Raw genomic sequence first — 26857 nt, 5'->3', positions numbered from 1 at the left:
GTACATTCATTGACATAAAACACAGGGAAATCCATAGCTTACCACATATTCTGTAAAGTATATTGCCATACTCTGTTTTATTTTTAATTACTTCCTCATCTGCAGGGCTTTTACTTTGACAGTCATATTTTACTGCATGTCGTACTATGTCTGCATATCCATCCATTTTCCTGACCGCTTTGTCCCTTTTGGGGTCGCGGGGGTGCCAGAGCCTAACCCGGCTACTGATGGGCGAAGGCGGGGTACACCCTGGACAGGTCGCCAGTCTGTCGCAGGGCCTCAATCACACACACATTCACACCTAGGGACAATTTAGAGTCACCAATTAACCTATGAAGCATGTTTTTGGACGGTGGGAGGAAGCCGGAGTCCCCGGTGAAAACCCACGCATGCACGGGGAGAACATGCAAACTCCACACAGAAAGGTCCCAGCCGGGAGTCGAACCGGGGCCTTCTCGCTGTGAGGCGAGAGCGCTAACCACTGCCCCACCATGCAGCTATGTCTGTATATAAATATGACAAATTGAATTCAGTTTACTTTCTGTTCTTCATATGTTCCTCTACACACCAGTTTCTTCTATCCACTGCTGTCAGATTGTTGTGGTTCTTTGTCTCCTGTTCTTGCCTGGAGTTTGAGAATGGTGGACTGAGCATCGCTTCATACCTTGGTCTGGATGTTACCTGATGGACCTGTTTAGGATGCTCTGGACCTCAGTTCTAACTTGTGAGTCAAGACCTCCATTGGCCCTCTGCCCTCATCTCTGGAGTCAAAGATCACGTTACTCAAAAATGACAAACACAGTCTAGTATTTGAACGGTCTTCTGGTGTTTTCTCCACCAGCTTTATGGTAGAGACACTGGAAAGTCGTGAGATCAATTCCAGACTTTAAAAAAATGGGACCCAATCTCCTTGACACTCAGCTTAAAGGGGTTGGATTGGGGGGTTAAACCACATATTGTTTCCTGAATGTCTGAAATTCCCTGCTGCCCCAGGAAGATAGGTCAAATGTGGACAACAAATGTCACACATGAGCCTAGGTGCATGACAGCTAATAGGACTTTAACTTAACTCCTTTGTTCTCCTCACTGAACTTGTGTACTTTGGGATCATGGCATACTACATACCCACCAGGAAACACAAATGAGACCGGTCGAATTCAGAACTGGCCATTTTGAAATGCAGAAGTATTCAGTCTTGATAGGTGTGTGTCCAGTGGAGGATGGGGGGAGGAGCTCTTCTGTGTGATGGGGGTCCAGACAGGTTTCAGTTTTTTCACACAGAACAAATATTCAAGTGGAACAAAAGACACTTCAGAGAAGAAGCAACAGAACCCTTTATTGTTCTTGTAAAAACCGGAATGAAAAGAGCAGAAACAGCAGGACCAGGACTGGATTGTCTCCTGTAGAAGTGTTCAGTCGTGTTCTCCACACAGAACCACCCGTCTTTACTTCACTCTGCCCCCCCCGGCATTGGATTTAAACATTGGGTGTCAAAGTGAAGCACAAACCGAAGTGGGAGGAGCCTAAAAACCAGCATCGACAACAACAAAAAACCCTGATGGCGGTGGTCACCCCCTCTCCCCTCATTGAGAATAAAGTTATGAGCTTTGGACCCCCGAAATCTTCAGGCTTTAGGACAAGAAAACCCTTCGTAAACTCAGTTCACCGAGCCGTCCATGAAGGCATCTTAAAGCTCTATCATGCAAAATGTGAGGACAAAAGAACGAAAGTTAGACTGGGGGGCAGCGGGAACGAGCTAACATCTCAGAGGAACCAACTAAACGTCTGAAAAGTTCCAAGGAAAATATGAAAAATTCTGGAAGGTACCCTGGACCCAGTGGGAAGAGGGGTGGTGGTCCTGAACTGCAACACAACGGATTGAAAATTTAGTAGCTTTATTGCTCTTTAATGCCCCCACCCCCACGGTTAAAGGGTTACATCACTCTGAAACAGGACGATCATAGAGAAAGACCCCCCCACATGCACACACCACCCTTCACAACTCCCCCCAGAGGACGCGGCCGGCATCACGCCACTCGTAGCAAAAGTGCGGATTAGTCGCAGATTCACAAAGTTTCTTTATTTGCCTTTAAGAGAGAAAATTATTGAAAAACGGTTTCACAGTGTAACACAGTCTGACAAACACGGGTCACAGGGGTGGGCGGGTCACGTGGTGGGCGTGGTTAAAAACCGATAAAAACTACTAAAGCGTCAGTAAAGAGAATGAAATGAATTTAATGCTGTAAGAAATGAAAGTGAGGAGCAGAAAAAACAGAAATATTCATAAAACAATTTTAAAATTAAGTCACGGAACTGAGAAGATCAACATCATCTCACACGTGCATGATCACAGATGCAAAAACATGGACGATCACACACCAGATCACACACATGCACCCACATGCACTATTACTGACACACACGTGCATGATCACATCGCACATAAACACATACATACTCAGACACACACAGTCACAGCTAACAGTCTTCTCCAGCTTCAGCTCGGTACCATTTCACATTTTGAACGCAGAATGCGAGTTTTCAGACTGCACGTGCACACTCACACAAATGCACGCTCAAACACGTGCACTCACACACTGAAGAAAGTTTGTGATTTTCCTCGTCTCAGGAAGCAGGAGGGTCGGCCCTCACCTCCCCAGGCGCTAAGGAACATTCCTGCGGCATCAGGAGGAGGAGGAGGAGCCTTCCTGCGATGGAGCAGAGAAACCCCCCCGCGAATGGAGAGCAGCTGTGCTTAGCGTGACGGCGGCAGCGGCGGCAAACAAATGGAGATGGGGTGAGCACAGGTGAAGGAACTGATGATCTTCCCCAGGAAAGCAGATGAAGAAGCCTGTCTGTCCCTAACCACAGAGCAGCTCACACTGCCACCTTCTGGTGTTTCAGAGTACTGCGCGTGTGTCAAGATTGGTCCCAGTTTCTCTGTAGACCCCGACCCCCCCAGGACACCTTTCTGCTCTTCCTCGCTGATTGTCTCCCCACCTGTCCCTGAAGGTCCCTCCTCTATCTGTCCCTACAAGTTAGTTTTCTGTGTCGGGTCCCTGCCTAGTTAATCTAGAGGTGCCCCCCACCCCTCCCTCCCTCCCTCCCTCTATGGACAAACACATAGGGCGTGGGGGCCGTCCATCAGGGGGAGCAGCCGAACGTTTCTTCCCCCCCGATCAGGGCAGTGCAATACACAGATGGATGAGTTTTCCCATTCACCCTCCTTCTGCTGGCCCCCCCCTGACAGAAACAGAAGACACAGACGCTTTAGAGGCAGTGAGAGTGCAGTGGGTCATCCCCGTGGGGGCACAGCTACCTCATGGCTGGGGGTGGAGACTCTAAACGCCGTAGCAGGCTGCCAGTCTCTCCTTCAGCAGGGGGGGGAACTGCTCAGAAAACTGCTGCCAGTTGTCCTCCCCCACCTGCTCCTTGAAGCCATGCAGGATCTGTGGAGAGATGAGACACGGTCAGAGCATCAACCTCAACCACAGCCACAAACTGTGGACGTTACCTTATAGAACATGTCTCTGAGGTCGTCTTTAGGATTCACCCAGGACGCCACCGCGTCACAGAAGAAGATGAAATCCTGAGCAGAGGGGGAGGGGGCTGAGCTCCAAATCAGACCGTGACGAGGACGCCACCTGAGGCCAAAACTCACCTGGACCACACCTCCAGGGTTCACGCCGATCATGATGCAAATCCCCCGGAAGGCGGAGTCTTTCTCCTCGTTGTCCCGGATGTTGCGCAGAGACGTGCACCTGCGGATGTTAGCAGCTATCATCGACTGTTACCCCCCCACTCCATCAAGAATCAATGACGCCATTCCTCACCAGGGCCTGATGAACTGGGGCAGCATGGGGGCCACCTCCTGAGGACAGACATAACCCAGCCGACCAATGGTGATGGCTGGAACAGGAGAGCAGCAGGAAGCGTTACAAATAGAATCCTCCTTTTCTGGATCACTCCAATGTGAAGCCACATACCTGTGTTCTCCAACAGAGTTTTGGGCGTGTTGGGCCGGTTAATAATCTCAACCAGCTGGTTCAGAACCATAGGAATGTACGGCTGCATCTCCACCCCTAATGACGACGATAAAAAACAAGGTGAGCCTGCTGCAGGAGCTTCTGCCTGCACCACAAAAGTAAAGCCTCAACCACAAACCCATCTGCATGCAGATCTCCCCGATAGCCCAGGTGGCGTTGTTGCAGACGGAGATGAACTCAGGGTTCAGGTTGGTTCCGAGGATGGGCATGAACTCGGCTGAAAGACACAGCTTAAAGGTCAGGACATGTCTGCATCAGTCAACGACGCTCACACCTCATTCTAAACAACGGTTTCAAACAGTTTAAAGACTGAAGCTTCTGCTGTCAGTTTCTTAAACGCTCCTGCAGAGGCGGAGCTTTGTGCTCCATTTAATGGAGCTGAAAACTGGTAAATGTGATGCACGTAATCTGCAGACACAGAACTGCAGAACTCTTCAACTTCTGAGTAGAAAGAGGATTTGCTGAGCATGAACGTTGAGGGTAAAACCCAGAATCCAGAATCGTCTTCTATAAACTTCTACCATAGTTTTTTGGCTGTGAAATCCAGAAAGATTCTTCTGGACTTCATTCCGATCAATTTTTGCTCCAAAATCCTCAATGTGGAATGTGAGAAAATGGAGATGTACATGATAGGGATGGGTTGATAAAATCAATTAATCGATCTGAATGGATCTAAGCTTAATAGATCAATTATCAACAATAAAAGTAGAAATCGATAGAACACATAATGCTAAAGTCCGCTAGCTTGATGCTAGTGTATAATAGGATTTCCCATAGGATGGCTAATGCTAACGCTCGGTCGACCTAAACATACATTGCTAATCAAATTAACATCTTTATAAACTCACAGGCATGAATTTTCCAAACTCTTTTAAATAAATATTTTTTAACATAACCATTTGTGGTCTAAAACACAATTTTCTGTTCATTCTTTGCTTATTCTTCATGAAAAAAGTGTAATGCTATAGCGCAAGCTCCACCTAGTGGCCAAACTGAAACTTCCTCAGGAGAAGCAGAACAATGTTTACAATGTTAATGATCTGAACGTTTATGTTATATGAGCTGCCTCCTGATTTTCTTTGTGTTTATTTGGTTTCTGGTCAATCCTGCAGTAAATTATAACTTTAAAACCAATGTTTTAAATCTAATGTGGTCACTATGGAATCTCCTCAGAAATCCAAGGTGCTGCTGGATCGGCGCTTTAAAAAGCAGACTGACTAGAACTCACCGATACACGGCTTGACATGAGGGAAGCAGGCCTTGGTCAAATCCCCCAGGAGAGCGAATGAACTCTGTCTGACCTCAGGCATGGTGTCCTGGTGCGAAAGGGACAGAAATCAGAGCAGGTGAATCCTGAATTAAAGATCTGCAGAGGACCGTTTGAATCGGTGAGGCCCAACTGGTCCAGAGGAAATACATTTCTACAGACACTACAGTCACACATTTCTCTGCAGCTTTCAGAGTGAAAGGACAGCACCTGTCTGCCTGTTTATCCCTTCAGAACCGAACCTCCTGGCGGTTCTGAAGGGAAAGCAAAAGCAGACTCTTCCTGTGAACGCTGAGGCTGCAGGACATGAAAGCACTCGCTAAACGAGGGTTTAACCAGAGGAGGAAGAGTTCCTCTTTTCTCACCTGCATGCACTGGAACAGCAGCGTCATGATGTTACTGCGGGCCACCAGCGAGTCCACGTGGCCCCCCAGGCCCTCAGCCAGCCCGCTTAAAAGATCCAGAGCCACGATCATGAAGTCCTTGTCGGGGGCTTCGTACTGGTCCGGCTGCTGGCTGTACATCTGAAACACAGGAGCCTGATCAGCGTCCACCCGGCCTCGCCAACCCGCCACAGCGCGCCGCCTCACCATGGCCTGAGCCAGCGTCTTCTGGACCAGGGTCACGCAGCGCTGGTAGACGGGCTCGCAGTACGGCAGGAAGCCGCTCTGCAGCGCCGTGGCGACGGACGACAGGCACTCCAACAGGGGGAACAGGTCTTTGTCCTCGTCCTTCAGCTCATTCCACTTGGCGATCAGGGGGGGCATCAGTTTCTGAATGTACTCCTGCAAACACACATTACCCCCTTCGGTTCCATCACTCTGTCTGAAACACTCAGGGCTCTAGAGTGTCACCAACTTGGTTGCATTTGCGACTGCATTCTTCAATGGTGCGGCAAAAAAAATTCTTGGTCGCACCGGTACACCCAGTTGTTCTGTGATTGAATTTTTTAATTTCATTTTGAGTTTACGTGGTTTACACTTTTGTTTAGAAAAAACATGAATAATCTACTATTTGTTTGGAATATATTTATATTAATCTGATACAGTTCACATACTGTAAAATGTATTAGTGAAATTTTATTGAGATTTACAGTGTTGCATGAATCTCAAACAGAAAAGCTCCATCAATTGTTCTACTTCTCCTGGAGGGCGTTTCAGTTTGGCCACTAGGTGGCGATCGTGATATAGCATTACACCTTATTCCAGAAGAAGACAGTATGAGCAAAAAAACTTTGTTTTAGACCACAAATGCTAATTTTTAAAATATTCAATTAAAAGAGTTTGGAAAATTCATGCCTGCGAGTTTATAAAGACGTTAATTTAATCAGTAATGTATACTTAGGTCGACCGAGCGTTAGCATTAGCCGTCCAATGGGAAATCCCATTACAAATTAGCATCAAGCTAGCTTTATGTGTTAAAATGGTCTCTACTTTCACGTATCGATTATTGATCTATTAAGCTTAGATTAATAATTTGATTTCATCAACCCAGCCCACATGCAGCTGCAAAGATTTGTCACAAACTGGAGAAACTCTGGCGCTGGGGGTGTGAGATGTTTGTGCGTGAGGCTGCAGCTCACCGGCTGGTTCAGATGGTGTCCCACAGAGTCCGCCAGCGTTCCGATGGCGTCGTAGAGGATCAGCAGGTTCTTGTGCTGATACTTCCCGAATGCAAACACCAGCGTGTCCAGGATGAAGCTGAGGTACGGCACCAGCTCTGTGCACGCCTCCTCCTCCAGGGTCGCGAAGGCGCTGCAGAAAGGGAGGGGTACTCGTGAGCAAGAAGTGAGGTCAAAAGGGGAGGGGTCAAGCTAAGTGCAGCACCTGCACGCTGCCTCCTGGACTCTCTTGTTGCCGTCCAGGATGCGCTTAAGCAGCTCGGTCATGAGGGGTTTGAGGTGGGCGTCCGGGGGCTGGCTGACCACCCAGTGGGCGTAGCGGCTGAGAGTCCAGCAGGCGATGGAGCGGACCAGCGCCTTTTTGTCGCACAGGCACAGGATGAGGTGAGGGATGAGCTCGGGCAGGTACGGAACCATACCCTGCATGCAGCCTGAGAGACATCACAGCAGATCAAGATCCTGTCCTGACAGGAAACCGTTGTTTAATCAGGTTTGTGCTTGCCTCACCCTCTGCGATGGCCCCCAGAACCAAAATGCCCGACTCCTTGATGACCCAGTCAGGGTGGAACAGCAAACCCTTGAGCAGGGGTAACAGGTGGGGCAGCAGCTCCTCACGAAACACGTTGGCTAGAACGTCCAGAGCTGCAGCCGAGCATTTCCCTGAAAGGGGAGAACTCAGGATTACCAGAGGAGAACCTGGAGCTGGGGGGGGAATCTAAAACACACTGAATAACCAGGACGCAAACACGCCACTTACGCAGGTTCCAGTCGGACAGCGTGTCGTCGTCATCATCCTCATCATCGTCGATGTCCTCGCCCTCCTCACCTTCCCCGCCCTCGTGCTGCAGCGTGACAGTGCGTGACTTGTGAAAGCGAGGTTTGATGTCCTGCTCGCTGTCAGGAACCGTCTCGTCTTCTTCCACGTCCCCCTGCAGGACAACCACGGAGGTTCACACTTGTGCTGGGCGATGTATATCGAGTATCTATTGTGACATTTCTCTTCTATCATTTCTATTTTCTATTATTATTGCTGAACTTTTATGCAAAAATGTGTTTTCCTATAAAGAAATTTGAAACTGGTGTGCACTTTAAAAATTGTTTCTGATTGGTAAATATTCAGTTACATGTTACTTAAAATAAATAAAGTCAGAGAAAAGAAAGTAATGACATATTTATCCAGAGAATAACTGATAATATACTTTATTGAGATATATATCATATATAAAACAATCCATATCATGATATATTTCAATTATGATATGTCGCCCAGCACTAGTTCCCAGAAGAGCTGAGCAGGACTCTAACCTTCAGCAGGATGATGTCGATCTCAGAGTACTTCATCCCATTAACCAGAATAGGAATGAGCCTGGGGGGCACAGAGGGGGCGGTGTCATCATGAGTCAGCATATTTTCTGATTTCCATCTAAACTATTTTGCTGTTTTGAAGGAAGCCGCAGCTTCATGAAAGAAGGAATTCTCTGGAAAAACAGGTTTGGAGAAAAACCGAGCCGGGTCAGAACTCACTGCACCAAGTGTCCGGACAGAGCCTCTTTGCAGATGGGCTGCTCAGCCAGAGTCAGCCAGAACTCGCAGGCCTCCAGAGCCACGTTCTCATCTGGGTCCTGGGTTCGCTGCAGCATGTACTGGGAGGAGACGGCGGCGACCGTGAGCTGCGGGGGATGGCGTTCGTTGTGGCATGTGCGGGAAAATGGGGGCGGGCCTCACCTGGATGATGCTGTGCATGTGTGGGATGAGGCGGTCGATCCGGACCTCCAGCAGCATGACCAGAGCTCTGCACACGTTCTTCCGGACCTCACTGTCCTCGTCGCCCGCCAGAGCGAACAGACTCTGAGAAAGAGGAGGCAAACATGTAAGGCTGGGGGGCATTCACACATGCCCTTCTAACCAGGTCAGAGGGGGGTGACTAGAGATATTAAATTTAAAAAATAGTGGGAAATTCTGAGTTAAAATGTATTCTGATCCAGATCATTTTAATCAACTCCAGGGTGAATTTATAGAAGTGAATACATTTAAAAAGAGCCAAATTAGATAGTCTGAACATCTCTTTATGAATGAATCCAAAGACTGGCGTCCCTCTAAGAGCAACAAATCCCATCTTCAGGTTTGAATTAGTTCTGTTGTTGCTTCTGGGTTCTCCTTCACGGCGTAAACTTTGACCTGAGGCGAAAATGCTGAAAGACTGCAGCTCTCTTGTACTTCCTTCCATTTGAACCATAAAGAAAGAGCAGCAGCTTCTTCATAAAGCTTCCAGAAAAAAATTGTTTAAAGAGCCTAAAGGGAAGCTAGCGCAGCAGACGAAGTGTCAGGTGTTTGTTCAAGCACGTCCAGCCCGTAACTCTGCATTATTCATGTATTTTCTAAGCCACAGTTCTTAATGAACTTACTTTTTTTTTTCTTAATCAAGAAAATTGATACTGGATCAATTCAAAATGATAGTATTTGAAGACTCCAAATCAGATTTTATTTTTGAAAATATCAACTGAAAGTAAAAAATGTGAGTCCAATTCTTTAAAATTTTCATAGAGGCTCCACACTCATGAACAGAGTTTTTAAAGCGATCACAAATGTCGGCACTTTGCTTCAAATACGGAGCTAAAATCAAATTTTCGCGGTGCAATAATGTGGCACCACACTGTAAACAGAAACACTTTGATGAGCTACAAGGATAAAACCGTGTTCTGTGGAAGGTTTTTTGTTCCATCAATTCTGATTTTTTTAAACCTTTGAATTTTTATTACAAATGTTTTTTGAACCCTTGATTTTTAAGGGACCTGAAATTCGATTTAAAGGAAAAAACTCTTTTCTGTCTCACTAGAACAACTAGTCGATCTGAGGGCATATCGATTGAATCATGACACTGATGTGACGTCAGCGTTTGCTTGACTGTGGAGCTAGCTCCAGTATGAGGTTTTGGAGAGCACACAGCTTCGATTGGCTGCTCTGGACGATCATGACATCTGATTGGCTGGTTATAGATGTGCTCTTAGATCGACTAGTTTAGGGGTCTGCAACCTGCAGCTCTGGAGCTTTTTAACCCCTCCATTGTGGCTCTCTGGTTAAAGAAAAATACAATATGTACATTATGCTCAGCTTACTCTCACCTTAAACTGGAGCTAAAGGCTCACCTCAATAAAGGTGTCAATGTTATCCATGAGCGCCTGAGCTCGGCCAATGATGAACTGGTTCACACAGGCGATGGCGTGAGACCTGCGGGACGATAGTGAACATTTCACCAGACCTTCGTTGGGAGGCGGCAGACGCGGTCAGACTTCCTCACCTGATCTTGGGGCTGCAGTGTTTAAAAAACTGCAGAAACTTTGGGATCATGATGTTGAGAGGTCTGTTTAGAGCGTCGCTGTCCAGCAGCTCGGATGAATCCTCGCAGATCTTCTGCAGCGCTCCGAACGAGCCCTAGAGGACAGACGACATCCCGCGCTTAGGCAAAGGTCCGAGGAGTGTGGTGTGCACGGCCCTGAAGGCGTTACCTCACAGGTGTTATAGTCCTCTGAGTTGAGCAGATTGCAGAGCTGAGGCAACAGTTCCGGCCACATTTGCAGCTCTCCTTTAGAGGCTATAGTGGTGATCAAGATACCTGCAGGGCGGAGTTTAGTAAAAGAGGCAGCTGAGCAAGCCAGAAAAAAATGCAGCTTCCATCATCCATCCACTCACCGATTGTAGCCCTGATGAGCGGCGACGGGTCCCCGATGTTGTTGAGGCATTCGCGTTTGATGAAGTCGGCCACGTTGGGAGGGAAGTTCTGGTAGTGGGCTTTAACGTTGTTCTTCAGGATCAAGCCGCTCAAAGAGCGCGTGGGCTCGTCTTCAGGGAGGAGGCGGAGCACAGGTGGGGAATGGGAGAGGTTTGAAAGGACGGTCACATGGTGATTATGATGATGATGATGGAGGAGTAAACAAACCTTCAGATTTGAGGCTCGTGAGGACAAAGATGAGATAGTTGTTGAAATCTGGAAACTGGTTGAGCTGCTCCAGTTTCTGCAGGTTCAGTTAAGAAGCCCGAATAAAAAAATATCCGAAACGAAGCTCTGGTTGTTGGTTAGCAGAGACAAAGGGAAGGCAGTCTGAGATGTTTACGTCTAAAAAACATCTAGGAAAAGAATGCACAAACATCCTGATTGCACGCACATTATTTAACTTTAAAGAATCAAATACATTCTTAGATTTAAAATAAGACATTTGGCCCCGCCCATTCCCTCAGGTAAGGGGTGGGGTCAACAATGGATTCCCTGCAGTCAGTGCCCCGCAGACGGGCGGAAGGATACCTCCTGCACGGCCCTCTGCGTGGCGGTGTCCGGGGACTGGGAGTCCTTCAGCAGCTGCAGCACCTGCTGCAGACCCTGCTCGTCTGGCTGCCACTCCATCCTGCGGGACAACACAGCAGTGAAGCGCGCGCTTGTTTATGCCCAGCTCGGTTTCTATCTCTGCGCATATTTTGCAAAAAGTGCGCGCACACGGAGGAGCGTGACTAGGGGGGTGGGGGTGTCCCTCCTGCCCACGGACGCACACGCCGCGCGTCCGCAGCAACAGCTGATCGGGCAGGTGCTCGTGAACTGCGCTTGTTTTGCGATTTGGCGGTTCTTGATTCAGGTGAGGCCCGGATGTAAAGAAGCTAACAACGTAGCCTCGCATCCTTATGAAGTTTGACTCGCAATAAAAGCAGACGCTAACATTTACGGTCCATTCTCTGAGACCCAACACTCTAAACAAACCCGAGCGACTATGAAGCTGCTCCACTATGCGGGAGAACACCGCAGCAGAACCGCAGCTACAAGGAGCGCTCCTGTTAGCATCATCTTGAAAGAACCGCGGAATGTTTACCTGCTTTCGCCGGCGTCGCAGATCCACGCTTCCAGAACCAAGACTGGTTTTCCGGTGAAAAACAAAATTAAATCTGTCGCTGCTGTCAGAAATCGTTATAGTCCTCCGTGCTCAATGCGCTAGCTCGTAATTGACAGCTATTGACGGGTTAGTAGTTTAGTCCTGTTCGCAGTGTTGCCAGATACAGTCACGGTAAGTGTTGCCAGATAGAGTCCGGGTTTTCCAGCTCAAAAGTCATCTAAAAACCAACAAACCTCACAAAAAACTCCTAAACACATTAATCTGTAATTAATTAGCCTGGAGGTGTCATGAATACTGTAATGGCACGTTCGCGCAAGCGCACTTTGGACCACCGTAAATCCTAGGTTTTTTTTTTTTTTTTAATCTTTATTGACAACCTAATCATATTTTGCCAAAATATGCAAAAGGTGTTAAAAAAAAGGTCCTATAGCTAAATATTTGTAAAGAAAAAACATTTTGTCTCTACAAAAAAAGTAATCCAAAATTATCCAAAACAATTGGATTATTTTAAAAAGTATTACTTCTATCAATTTTACTTTTGTTTTACTTTACTGATTTATAGTTTTTGTTTATTGCTGTATGAAATAGTTGTAACATGTTTTGCTTGGGTTTCTTTCTGAGGAAAATGCCTGTACAAGTTCTTATCATAAATAGTTCTATGCTTATTTTAATCAAATGTGTTCATATTTTGTCATTATTTAATTGTTAATAAAGATCTAAATAAATCTATCAAGAGAAAACTTTGTTTCAGAGCACAATCTAGTGGATAATCAAAGTAATAACTTATTTTAGTATGTGGCAGGTTTTTCACATTTCATTTTGACATAAATGAATACAGTCTCATTTCTCTAAATGTTTTTTTACGTTTCAAATTTGAAAAATATTAGCAAATCATCGAATAAAAATGGATGAAATTTTTAAAAAAATTATTTTTAAGCTATCAAAACACGCTAATGTAACGTAAGTCCTTCACCTTCTAAGCAGCACCTTATTGACAAAACATTACACATCTCATTTGGCAATGATGCACAAAGCAAACATTCAACTAAAGAGCATTCATTCAAATCTCCCAACAAGTAAACAAAAACAAGCAATGAAACAATAAAGTATTATTTAAATGTTAATGTAAATAAAACTTTGTTCATCTACTTTCATTGGTTGTAAATGACAGGAACCAAGAAGCAAATATCAGAAATGTTTCATTTTACTGTTATTTTTAAACAAAAGAAATGTAACACTTTACACATTTATAAAACATAAAAATTGTGTACATGTTTGTGTGTATATATATACCATCTGTCTCCTTTAAATACTTTTTAATTACCTGATAATAACATAGATCAAGTTTGTCTTTTGTGATGACACTTTTTTTTAACAGTTTTGTAAAATAATTGTTTTTTAGTAGACTTGTTCAACTTAAATGTTACAGACAAAAAAACGCAAATGTCTTTAGTTTTTAGCCAAAATGGAAATAAAAAACTGTAATTTCTAAGACTAAGAATCTGCAGAGTGGTAGTAGTTCATTAGAAATTCACCACTGAGTTGTGAACAGGACTGGTGGTGCAGAGGAAGCCTGTCCCTACCTACTTCCTGTCATCCGTCTGTTGACATTCCCTGTCTGACATCAGTGATGCCTCAAAATCAGTGAGGAATATTGGAGCCATCCAGCCGTACAGTATTGATTCAGATGCAACCTCAATGGAGAATACAAAGCTGTACATGAATCTATTTGTCTGCAAGTGGATGCAGGGAGCTTTCATCCTGGATTGTAGCTTGTATGTAACAAATACAAAGTTTTTTAAACTGCAGTTTTTTTGTCTGCTCCAAATTCACAACGATTTGAATGACAAAATACTCTGACATGTAATTTTAATCCAAACCTCATAAGAATCCGGATCCATATTTTCTTAAAAATTAAAATATGTGAAAAATACCACAAACCAAGTTGACCACAGAAAACATTTCAGATTTTTTTCTGTTACAATGATGTCACTATGGGTTCTAATGGGTTAATTTTCTTTATACATGTCCTCAATCATGAGAAAATGCTGCAAGAACATGTTAAAAACACAATTTTATATATATATATATATATATATATATATATACCTTTTTGATATTTTTTGCAAAATATAAATGTATATAAATGTATTGTTTATTATTGATAATTCATATTTTGTTCATTTGCCAATGAATCACTTTTTAAGGACTATTCATTCATGTTGTATGTGTTTACATGAATTTAAATAATATTACACAGAAAAAAGTGCTGGAATTTAACAGACACTGAATGGACAGACTGTGTGGACAGTAGATGCGGACGTCACTAAACTTTACAAAGCATTTAAATCAAACCCTAAAACAACAGCTCTATGTTTTTCACTCCAGTTAAATCAGAAATGTTAATTATGAAACACCTACTATACAAAAAAATGTTTTTTGATTGTTTTATTGGATGACGAGTTAAAAAAAAGCAAAGTTAACCATTTAATGAGAATTTTTTTAAGCTCCCACATGTTTTTCTGGACTTGTGGTGCCAGAATCATGCAGCCTAAAGTAATGAGCAAACAAAATAAGGACATAACAGAATCTTAATATGAAACTCTGAATCACAACCCAAACAACAAATATTTATTTAAAAATCTTAAGTTTTTTGTATTAAAATACTTTAATTAAACATTAAGTATGTAATGAAACATGAAGCCGATGAGAGATTTTTAGTTTAACATTTCAAAAATACATTATTTGCTTTAAAATGCATTTCATTGAAAGCAATTTGCACATAGATCCATGTAGGAACAAAGTTTTAATATTAAAATACCATAAAAACTAAAAATAGTGATTTGAAATAACAACTCGTGAGAAACACTTCCTCTCAATTATTTCCTGATGACTATACTGCAAATTGAAGGGGAAATTTCCTGAATGTTTTCTTTAACATCTCAATTACAAGTAGTAATAAAGAGGAGACACATGTAAATAAAGGAGAAACCCTGTAAAGTCTATTTAAACTTAGAAATTTCCATTTGTTCTTATTTGTTGATCAATATTTGACAAAGCAACACGTACTTGTTTGGGAAGTCTTCTTTTACATCTCCTGAGTTCTAGGAAATGACATTTTGGGAACTTACACAATTAGAATATTTTTTTTCAAAGCTGTAATTAGCTAGTTAAACAAAATTAAATACTTACAAAATTAAATCATCCTTTAAACTCAGAAAGCAATTATATCACAGCGTTTTATTCATTATATTTTTGCTGTCATTGAATAAAAATAAAAAAAAACCTTAAACTTCTTGTTCTCGTGGCAAAGATTTGTCATGATAATGAAGGGACAGATTGATTGGATCTGGAAGCAGAAGAAAACAGCACTGAAAGGTCAGTGGAGAAGCCCCAGTAGAGTTGTATGCCTTAGTCACAACTGCCCTTACAGGTAATTAGTTGCGGGCCGTCTGTGGGAAAAATTGGGCAAACCTGTACATAGGTGGCCCCCACAAAATACCAAGGTCATAGACCACTCAGTGAACCTGTAGAACCAAAATGTTCATGGAGTTTTTATTTCTATGGGCATGCTGCAGGTGACAGATTTTACTTAAACAAGACCTAAGGGTAAGTAAAACCAGTTCATAGCCTGTCAGCTTGGTTAAAGCCGTTAGTGCACTCTCCTTGCATGTAGCCTAGCTGTTTAAAATGCAGTCTATCCATCTACTTCCACTCAGAAGTCTGAGCAAAAATGCCCAGACTTCAATCTCCCCGGCCACTTCCTCCAGCTCCTCTGGGGGGACCTCGAGGCATTCCCAGGGCAGCAGGGAGACGTAGTCTCTCCAGTGTGTCCTTGGTCTTCCCCGGAGCCTCCGCCCAGTGGGACATGATCGGAACACCTCTCTGGGAAGGCGGCCAGGAAGCATCCGGACCAGATGCTCGAACCACCTCAACTGGTTCCTCTCGAAATGAAATGAGGAAATTAATTAAACAATGTAGTTTGTGTGAGTCGGAGGGTGACTGCAAGAGAACTACAAGACACACCTGCTCTCCCTTTAAGACGCATCATACCTGTCTGTGACCCTCCACAGGCCCGACCTGTACGGGTTCTGCTGGTTTCTGGGTTGTTCGAGACGGTAAAAATCCATAGACTGGAGCGGCTGCATCATAGGAGGAGTGCAGGTGTCATGCTCATGCAGTCTCCTCGCATAATAAAAATGGAACGTACCCTTGTTGTGCGTGAGGTAGCAGTTTCTTGAAGTTTTTGCAAAAATAATGTAAGTTACTGCACCTTACTGACCCTGCAGAAATGCTGTCAGGAGTCACAAATCTGTCTCCACCTCTGGTTCACTGGCGGGAGCAGTCTCCAGAGTACTGACAACACTTCATCTCCCAGCAACCCCAGCGCACAGTTCCTGGATGCTGCTCAGCTGGCTCTCTTTTCCCAATCACACACATGTTACTTAAAGCACTGCACAGAGCCTCACTCTGTACAAAGTATTGTTTGTGCCATCCTGCCTGCATTACTGAAAGTTTCCATCTTCTGTTTCTCTGATTGCTTGCTGCCTGCCCTGACCCTCGCCTGGACCCTGACAACTCTAGTCTCTTCTTGACTGATCCCATGCTTGTGATTGAACTCTGCCTGACTGACTCTGATTTAGCTTTGTGGGGATTTAGCTGTGATTAGTGCCTGTCTGAACTAATAAACCTGCTGCACGTGGAACCAGCTGTCTGCCCGTTTGTGACGCACGCATAGGGCGTACATGATATAATGGAGTGCCCGTAGGATATCTGTAAGATGCCCACACAAACTGCACTCTGATTGTCTAATTTCCTCATGTCTAAAAGCCAGGCTGTCCGCATGCAGCCTCCACTTATCACATGATCACCATCACTTATCAGGGTTCAGGGGGGTTAAAAAAGGAAAAACCCATGCGACACATCAGCATCTCACTGAGCTCGGCACATTGAGGTAGATGAACTACAGCAGCAGAAGACCACACCAGGCATCACTTCTGTCAGGAAACAGGAAACTGAGGCTACAATTCATACAATGTAGACAAAATTGGAAAAACGTTGCCTGATCTGATTTGTGTTAAATCTGTGATAAAATGTTGGAAAATTACAGCAACTGTCTGATGCTATCATGTCATTATGGACTAAAACCTTTGAGGAGCTTTTTCCACAACCTGATGAATCTATGGTTCAAAAAGGGTTCACCTTGTACTACAAATGTGTTTGTGATGAAGTGACACATAACCAAAACATGTGTCTTTATTTCAACATTTGTTTAAACTGTTTACAATCCAGTCATCACTAATATTTAATCATTTTCATGCTTCCTTGTGTAGCTTTCTGTCAGAATATTTGAGGATATAACTGTTTTATGTGCTCAGGTTGTGTGTTTTTCTGTAATGTGATCATCAGGATGTACTGGCATGTACTCTGGCTTCCGTGGTCTTTTTCATTTCTTCTGCTTCATTTTAGGATCCGGGTACAGTCTCGTGGGACACAGCCAAAGGCAAACAAAGGGGTTCCACTTCTGTTCATGTGTATGCTGATGATGCCATCTTGAATGTTCAAGTTTTGCATATATAAGGCCTCAGGATGAGCTCCTTCTGCACTTCTTCTTGGTGTTTGTTGCCGCTAGTGAACATCTGGGAGGATGACTTCATCACGGTGGATGATCCTCGTCTGCTTCTCCCTGATTTCAGGTACCACATAAATGAGTAGAAGAAAGTAATACGACTACTGGTGAATGCAAGTTTTATAGTTAATAAGCAGTTTTTATTTCTTATTGAAGCCTCAATAGATGTTTCTTTTTAAGATAACCAGTTCTCTTGTATGTTTATTAAGAATCATGAATCTGTAATCACCTTCCTTTGATCAAAGTTCACTAACTTGTGTTTTTTTTGTTGGTTTTTTAGTCTTCGGGACAGGAGAGACTTTGACAATAATTCTTCCAGAGAAATGTGAGAAACTGAAATCCCACTGGTATAAATCCTCACTGCATCAACAGATGTTATACGTGATGTTTATTTTGCTGATTTTAAACAACTGGCTAGAACAATTAAAAATGTAAAAACCAAATGGCTGCTCTGATACTCCAAACTGTCTCTACTTAGAGGTTTGACTCAAGAGTTTACATGTAGGAATTTGTGAAATTATACTTAAAAGAATGTTTTGGTGCTTTCTCAGCTTTAGTTTAAAAACTAAAATGCTAGTTTGTTCCAACTAAATCAAACAATTTATTCAAGATTTGATGTGAGGATGAGTTAGAAGAATGTGTTATGGAACTAATTTATTTACATATTTTTTCATAGCTGTGAGTCAAAGTTCCCTTCCTGCAATAATTAATGAGATGACCAAAGCAATCTCGGGTAAGTTGGAGGATTTTCAATCAAATTTATTATTGTCTATATGATAATTGTTTTTTATTGAGTCACTTTATACAAGTCATTATGAACTCACATTTATTTTAAATTTATATTTACTCACTTATGTATTTTTTTGTATGCAAGTTATTTTTTCATTGGGAATTTACTGAAAATATCACATTTTAATATTTTGAATGTCAGATTCAGCAAATTCTGCACAACATTGTTTGTTTTTAGATCTAAATGTTCAAAATGAAATGCTCAAGTGAAAACCTCACTAGAGTTCTACATGATTCCTGCTACAGCTGGAGTAAAAGAACAATGCAGGAAAATCTGCCAATAGAAGAACATTATTGCATCATTATTGCATTAAACATGCCCCCTCTTTTTCAGATCTGAATGCCAGCCACAAGAAACTGTTGCTTCAACAAAAGGGAAGCGTATGTTCCTGCGGTAAATAATTTGAAATTTGGGACTAATTCTGTATTTTAGACGTTGGTTGACTTCAAATTCACTTGTGATCAGCGTCTGTTCGCCTTACGCTTAATGTCAACAAAAGCTTCTTGTTCTGTTAATAGCAGTGACATGTCCATCGACAGACTCATAGAAAATGTCCTGACATCAAAACAGACTTGCTGAAGTCAGCAGTCTGGGATTACTTTGATTTACTTTGATTCTGAACAGCAGATGGTCATGAAGATTTGTACGGATCCTGTATTTATTTGTATTGCTCACACTGTAATTATCCTCTGCACGATGTGTTCAGGTTTACATCACAAAATGATGAAATATGTCAAGAATGGAATTTTACAGATTTTCAATCAAAGCAAATATCATTATTTTTCAAACACTGCTGTCCAAGACTGATTCAGCCAGCATAACTTTTAAAGCTTATCAGTTGCAGAATTGTCATGGCTGTAATATCAAACATTACCAAGATTTTGACAGAAAATATGACACAAAATACTCATGAAGTTTCATGATCAAAACAAGAACACAGTTCTGAAACTTATTAAATGAGTTTTTCTAAATATTTTGAAAACTTTAGTGTAATAATGTGAATTAGATCTGACAGCAGCTATGGGTGTCTAAACTCTTTATTCTATGTTTATATCAGACAAACTCGTTTGGAGCCACAGACTTAAGGGTCGGATCAAGAACTAAATTGTCTCATGTTAGTTTTATATGGTTATTACAGGACAAACGAGCTTTAACGTGATATAATTATATAAGTTATTTGTAATTACATCCAGTTTCCAACCTCTAAACCATGTTTAAGTTTGGTGGTTACTACGTACACTGATTAATCACTCTTGCTAAATTTCAGCTTCTCTGCAGAAAAAGTTTATAGCAGACATCAGTACACTGAGAAAGAAAAATGCTGGTAAGTTAATTAAAATTAACATTTCAAGAATCAGATTCATGTCTTAATAAAATAAATTAACTTTCATTTGAAATGAAAGAATAAATGACCTGTTATGACATTTTTTTTAGATATGAATACTCAGTCTAATAAACTGAAGCAGGAGCTGAAGACAGTGAAAAATATCAGCAGTAAGTAGACTAATAAAAAGGCTTTCATTGGATTTTTATGTTGAAATAAGCATCAATTCAATACACATGCTGTTTTTAAAATGCTAAAGTGTTGTGGAAATGAAAGTAAACTAATTGTTTTTAATAAAACTCGACTTCATGCACAATCCCACTTGTAATATTCTGACCACTAGATGTCACTGTAACTTGTAAGAGTACCGACCTACGATGTTATGAAGTCTCGCGAGTTTTTGTGAAGCTACTGCGTGAGATTCAGGATGGCTGAAGAAAAGCAATAAATCAGACAGTTTCTTAGTCTTTTTGTGATCTATTTAAACAAATTTCAAGAGAGAACATTACACAACTGTTATTTAAATGTTTAGTGTTGATCATAAGATCCAGAAACACCCTTGCTGTAATTGAACACGTGTGTCACCTGCAAAAATTTAGAACACAACAGCATGAAAAGAAGTTTAATAAACACACACTAGTAATTGGTTGTTTTTAAAGAAAGTTTTTTGGGTTTGTGCAATATTATTTAATTATTAAAACAGACACCTGAGGCGTTGTCGGTGATGCTCAACACAAAATCTCGAGCCGCTTTCCTCCTTCAGAATCTGACGTTGATTGTGTTAACAATTAAAAAGTTACAATAACATGATCTTTAAGGCATCCTTCCTTTTGTTTTCAAGCTTCAAAAATAAACTCACTGGCTAAAGAGAGAAAGGAATTGCAGAAGAAGTTGAACGTCACTGGTAAGTTTAAGAAAGTCACTAAAATGTTGGAATAAGTTTTAAAAACATGTCATTTTTTTGTCTAAACCTGAAACGGATCTTTAACAGAATTCTGCCAATAATTTTAGACGACAACTGTCCATGATCTAAAAAAATTGTTGAAAAAAAAGGTTTTCACTTTGATGTTTAAATGATTTGGTTTCAAAAAATAATAATTAATCTTAATTTAAAAACAATTCCAGTTTCTCAGAAAAACTCTATGGCTGCAAAGAGAGATCAATTAAATAAAACAATTGCAGGTAAGCCTTGATACCAATACTAACTTCATTATTTGACCAAATCTAATTTAATACATAAAACAAAATATTTAATGAATAATTTATGTTGTAGATATGGAGACCAAAGCTAAGATCTTGAAACAGGAGAAAGCAGCTCTACAAACAAAGCTGGATCGTAGTCGTAAGTATGAAAATTAAGCAATTTTTAGAAAAGATTCTTAGATATTGTTACCATGTAATACAATGCAGACATGTTTTATGTAGATTAGACTAGTTCCTAATAAAGAAATATTATTAAAAAACATACAAATTGGGTATTTTGGGAAGCATAAATTACATAATTCACAAGTAAATATTATTCTACCTACAAAGATGGAAAAAACATGTCAGAGGAACACTGTGGAGCACACAGGACATTATGAAAGTTGTTGGGATTAAATAAAGTAGGCTTCATTTAACACATTATAAATAAAACTTTCTAGTATAATTAAAGTCTATACAGAATGAAGGGTTTATAAAAGCACAAAGAATCTTGGTCTATAATCTCTGTTGAATGTTGTTTCTAAAATATGTACAAATATAAAAGCAAAGTTCTCATTTAAAAAAAAAATAATTCATCAACCAAAACATTTTAATCTGCAGTTCAGTTGCAGAATGGAATCGTCTCACAGAAAACTTTTTGTTTCCACAGTTTCAGAGAACAACTCTTTGGCTACAAAGATTGATGGCCTGAACAAGGCAATCTCTGGTGAGTACAATTATTTGTAGCACTATACATAAATATATATGTTGTCACAAATGGACAGACAGCTGGTTCCACGTGCAGCAAGTTCATTAATTCAGACAGGACCTAAGCACAGCTAAAAGTCCACAACGCTAAATCAGAGTCAGTCAGGCAGAGGTCAATCAAGAGCATGGTAGTATCAAAGAAGACTCTTGAGTGGTCAGGGTCCAGGCGAGGGTCAGGGCAGGCGGCAGACAATCAGAGATAAACAGAAAATCAGGTCCAGATGGAAATTCTCTGTACTGCAGACAGCATGGCTCAAACAATACTTCACACTGAGCCAGCTTGTGTGCAGTGCTTAAGTATAATGTGGGCAGTGTGCACTGGGGCTGCTGGGAGATGTAGTCCATTAGCACTCTGGAGATGGCTCCCCCTGGTGACCAGAGAGGGAGACAGAGCTCTGACTCCTGACATACTGTTCTATATGTATATTTAAAGTCAAATATAGTAATACTTGTATATCTTTTTTATTTATTTATTTTGTTGAACATAAATGCTTCAAAGGAGATATTTCACAGAATACTATGAACACATTTCTGTTTTCCTGAATCAGTTCCCTTGAGACAAATTCCAAAGGTTGTCTTGTTTTAAACCACAAAAGCTCAAATACAAAACAAAAACAAACACAATTCAAACATTTATCATCATATTTACTAATGGTTTCATATTTAGAAACATGTTAAAGTATGAAATTGATATCTCCTGAGATCATCTATACAGCTATTCTATAGTATTCTTTTAACAGAAATACGGTTCATGCTTATATTAGTTTTCATCAACTTGTATGATGATCTTTTTACTGTCATAAATTTATTGAACTCTATAGATTCCTATTTACTAAAGTCTTAAATATATATAATGGAGTTGCATCCGTAGCCTACTTATAGATTTCACTGCTAGATATTTCTTTAGAATTTGTAGGTAAAGACTTGCAAAAGTGATACCTGGAGTAAAACAGAAGTATTCAAATTAAGATTTTGCATTAGTGGTCTTCACATGATAGAGAAAATGATTATCAAGCAAAAATGACTTCTTAACTAAAGATAAAAGTGGAGTTAGTGAAATAAGGTGGTCAAAATATTGCCATTGTTTGAAAATAATAAATGCATAAGATGAAGTTGAGAGAAAAGGGGAAGGTAAAAGATTAAAGAAAAAAGAAATTGTGGTGTAACTTTGGAAAATATAACAGGTCAAGGAGCAGCAGAAGAAAATAGTGCAAATGTTGATGTAAAAGCCTTGTTCATGAGGCAGCTCCTCTCTACCAGAGGAAGAAACAGGAGACAGAGCCAGAACCTCCAGAGATTTATTTGTTTGCCGTTTTTTTGGTTTACAACATCAGAGTAGCAGACATTGATGCAGCATGTCAAACTTCTTCATGCTTACTGTTGTAGCTAAAAAATGACCACAGTGAATTCTGTTTCAGATCTCAACACCAAAATTAGAAGTCTCACAGCTGAAAAAAGTGGGCTCCAGTCAAACCTCAATTCCTGCAGTGAGTATAAAACCAAATTCAATTACTTAATGCTTCAATTTTGTTTGAAATAATCTGTACATTTGCATTGTTAATGCTTCCTAGTTATTGCAGTTATTGCACTCATGTTTTTTGTGCATTAGTTTACATTTCTCCCTTTTATATACTCTTTGTTTTCCAAAAGAATGTAGTCAATTCCTTCTGTTATGATTGCCAGATCATTGTGTTTCTCAAAGAAGACAAACTGTTTTCATGCACACAGTGTTGTGGATATTTTCCTTGTGCAGTATTAGAGTACATGTGACGTTTTGCTCTAAAATCTTTTCTTGCAACAGAAATTAACAGTCAATTGTGCTAAACATTTTTGGCAGTGAATCATTCGATGACCCCCCAAAAATGTTAATAAATGTACACTTTTTGTTTGCATAACTAAAGCTCATACGTGTTTCAATGCAAAAGGGTGTAACTCTGTAAAAAAAACTCTGTAAAACATTGAATTGTATTTCCTATTACCAGCTTCGCAGAACAATGCCAGGATTTCACAGGGAAACTCACTGACAGCAGAAAACCAAGGTAACTTGATCTCTTTCTTTAACTTAATGTTTGTTTTACTTTTTAATTCATTCATAGAGTTGTTTTGCTTACACTGCATAAGTGTTTTCACTTTTATTTTAAGTGTGAGTTTTTCTATCCGCACAAAGATGGACTTATGAGTAAAGTCTTCATACTGTGTGTGTTGTTGTGCACAGCTGATGACCAAAGTTCTATCCTCACCGAGTCCATCAAACTTGTTGGGTTTTGATCACTAGAAATAGTTTTAAAAACAACAAGGATTCATAAAGTTATCATCATTTTGAAAGGCAGAGCTAATTTATGCCAAAGGGGCAAGGCATTAAAAAGCAGATCAGCCATGACTGCTGGAGCTAAACGAGAAATATAGTTTGAAATCAATTTGACAGTTTTAGGTGATTTTGAAAATGTGCACAAAATGTTTGCCATTAAAGAAAAGAATTCTGTTCTTATACAGGCCTCAAGTCTACCATCCAACGGCAGAATGCGGAAATAATTTCTCTGACAAACCAGTTACACGCATGTCGTAAGTATGAAATGGAAACTACATTTTTAATTTGTTATATACTATGCTCCTTTTTAGTGAGACAACTTGTAGAAAATGAACAAAACTCTGTGACAAAAAGAAATTATAAACAACTACCATTAATAATCTCTTATTTTTCATGTTAAAGTTTTAACTCTGCTACAAATGTGTTTGCAAAGCACAGTTTGCAAATGTAAACACATCCTTGGGAGATTTCTATATAATGGAGTGATCTTCTTTGACTGCTTTCATTTTATCTATGAAATGCAATACAATTGTAAAATACATTAAACTTGATTTCAAGTTACTCTAAATCTAGATGTGGTAAGACGGGTCGTGATTTGGGCGTTGGGCATGGTGGGTGCGTCAACCAGTTAGGGACTCAGCTTTGGTCACATTTTCAGTAACTAGATCAAAGGGTAGAAACAGAAATTCAATATGGCGGCACAAGCAAGGATTTTTGTCCTGTACTTCAGTTCTTTCTGTCTCCTACCGGCTGGGTGGCTCAGTAGGCTAGGTGAAGGGCTGACACGCAGGAGCCCTGGGTTAGATTCCCAGGGTTGTCCACTGATCCCCACCCAGATTGGGTCCTTACTCAAGACCCTTGACGCTGCTGCCTAACTGGGTCCCTGTGCCCCTCAAGTACAGGGTTGTGTCAGGAAGGGCATCCGGCGTAAAAACTCTGCCAAATCACTGATGAGAAAGAGTGGGTGTTACGCTGTGGCGACCCCGAAAGGGATAAGCTGAAAGTGAATTACTACTCCAGTTCTTTTTCTTAACTTGTTGGGGCCCAAAAGTGTGCCAACAACATTCCCGACTACTGTTGGGCGAAAACCCAAGCAGTGTGAGGACCAGTGTAAGGTGAGTTTGTCGATATTATAGTGAGCTTTGGTGGTAGAGCAGTGGAGTCAAACTCAATCGCACATGTGACACCAGCAGGTTTGGGGCTGAACAATGGGATATTGTTCCCTTTGCCTGTCTGGGCGGATTGGGGTTTGACCAATGTCTGGCTGTTTTACTCTGTTTTGCTCTTATTATATTATCCTGTTATGTTTATTTCTTACTCCACCATGAGTGAGAGGATGATAACATCCTTATGATGTAAAATCTGTCTAATAAAGAAAGACAGAAGTTATTCTGATCTCTCAGCCTCAGTGATCATGGTGTTGCTTCAATATGTTAGCAAGATAGTTAATAATAATAATAATAACATAATATGATCTGGAGGGCCGGATACAATTACTCTGTGGGCCGGATCCGGCCCCTGGGTCTTGACTTTGACACGTGTGGTAGAGTGTCTTTGGACCAAACACTGAGCCCCACATTGCTGGTCTGGCTGGCACCTGGGCATGAATGAATGTGTGAGTGATGAAACTGAGGAGTGGAACCTTCAGGAAGGTAGTAAAGCGAATATAAGTACACAGCATTTACCATCACTAAAGTCCAGCTTTGTTGGCTGTTTGAAGAAACTGGAATTGTGTCAGAGGTTCACAGGAATATTGAACTTCATGTGTTTGTTTCATATTTTTGTAGAAGGTTATTGAAATGGCAAAACAGCTTTTGGCATTCTGCAACACAAAGTCAGGTTTAAGTCTTGATCTATACTGTTTTATCGGCAGGATAGACTGAAATGTCATGTTACAGTAAACTAATAGATCATTATTTGTTTGTTTTTTCAGTTGCACAGAGAAACAGTTATCTGGGAGCAGTGAATACCTTAAGTAAGTATTGGAAAGACAAAAAAGACACATTTCAAATGTTTTTTTTTGTTCTAAATTTGTCATGTTTTGAATAGCAGATAATTGTCTTGAGGATTTTGTTTCTTCAGTTTATCACCATTCCTTATAGGATTTAATATTATGAAAACCTTTATGTGCAAATTAAACCTTTTTTTAAATTAAAAAACGTTTGTCAAAAACTTTGTTTTGTCAAATTTTATCGTCAAGATTTAAATCCCCATGTATTTTATTGAAACAGTAAGATGAAGCCATTTCTTGCTTTTTTAAAGTCTCTTTGTGATTTTGTGTAACTCTTTCCTCCAATAACAGACAATTTTCAGAATCATCAATGGATTTATTATCGCGGAAGTCTTTATTTTGTCTCTACGAGCACTGCGAGCTGGGGGTACAGCCGGAGTTACTGCAACCAGAGGGGAGCAGACTTGGTGGTCATCAACGACAGTACTGAAAACGTGAGTATATGAATGTTTCAGCTAGAACAATTTCCTCTGATTTATGTGGAAATTTGTCAAAACAAAATACTCTCCTATGATGTATGAGATGCCGCTTGTGTTGAAACACTCAAATTGAAACAACTTTGAAATTTTTTGGTCATCTCTAAACTAATTACTCATTTGTCTTTATAACTAAGGATTTTGCGAGAGGATTTAGACGGAGGTTCTGGATTGGGTTGTACAGAACCGGATACAACAGCTGGGCCTGGGTGGATGGAAGCCCGTATAGGTAAATGCAAATTAACTAGAATCAATTATTACCTGATTTAATTAGAAGAAATGTGTTGCTAAGAAGTTTGTTCTTATTGTGTTATTAGGATCAGCTTTTGGGCTTCAAGAGAACCCAACAACAGTGGGGGTCGGGAAGACCGAGTGGAAATACGGCACTACGACAGTTACAACAGCTGGAATGATGAACCACAGGGAACTAACAACTACTGGATCTGTGAAAAGAAAGTCATGTAGTAAAACCAGAACAGTGTCCCAAACGTGGACACGTTCTGAACTATGTGACATCAGCTGGAGATATTCTGAGCTGATAAACCTTGATAAAGCTAA

General features: G+C 41.0%; 2 protein-coding genes across 2 annotated transcripts; one reads left to right on the top strand and one right to left on the bottom strand.

The window, feature by feature from the left end:
* Positions 1–1316: 1316 nt before the first annotated feature.
* Positions 1317–12249, bottom strand: LOC112137395 (transportin-2). The gene is made up of 24 exons (XM_024259713.2): positions 11791–12249; positions 11235–11334; positions 10872–10947; positions 10625–10774; positions 10441–10547; positions 10233–10366; positions 10081–10162; positions 8660–8782; positions 8459–8577; positions 8240–8300; positions 7692–7863; positions 7442–7594; positions 7140–7365; positions 6896–7067; positions 5904–6098; positions 5679–5837; positions 5275–5362; positions 4165–4263; positions 3987–4082; positions 3834–3909; positions 3662–3761; positions 3515–3589; positions 3320–3449; positions 1317–3243 (listed from the first exon to the last, which is right to left on the bottom strand). Exons 2-23 carry the CDS (start codon positions 11331–11333, stop codon positions 3342–3344), a joined length of 2670 nt encoding a protein of 889 aa, XP_024115481.1. The 5' UTR covers position 11334; positions 11791–12249; the 3' UTR covers positions 1317–3243; positions 3320–3341.
* On the top strand, positions 11330–26857 carry LOC112137396 (C-type lectin domain family 4 member G). The gene is made up of 18 exons (XM_024259714.2): positions 11330–11559; positions 17281–17507; positions 17721–17765; positions 18117–18173; positions 18564–18623; positions 19498–19554; positions 19665–19724; positions 20396–20458; positions 20680–20736; positions 20828–20896; positions 21407–21463; positions 22923–22991; positions 23487–23543; positions 23998–24066; positions 25746–25787; positions 26115–26257; positions 26437–26528; positions 26617–26857. Exons 2-18 carry the CDS (start codon positions 17459–17461, stop codon positions 26762–26764), a joined length of 1194 nt encoding a protein of 397 aa, XP_024115482.1. The 5' UTR covers positions 11330–11559; positions 17281–17458; the 3' UTR covers positions 26765–26857.

This window comes from Oryzias melastigma, linkage group LG1 (assembly GCF_002922805.2).
Source record: "Oryzias melastigma strain HK-1 linkage group LG1, ASM292280v2, whole genome shotgun sequence".
Lineage (NCBI taxonomy): Eukaryota > Metazoa > Chordata > Actinopteri > Beloniformes > Adrianichthyidae > Oryzias > Oryzias melastigma.
The sequence above is the reverse complement of the archived record's forward strand: the minus strand, read 5'-3'. Positions and strand labels throughout refer to the sequence as shown.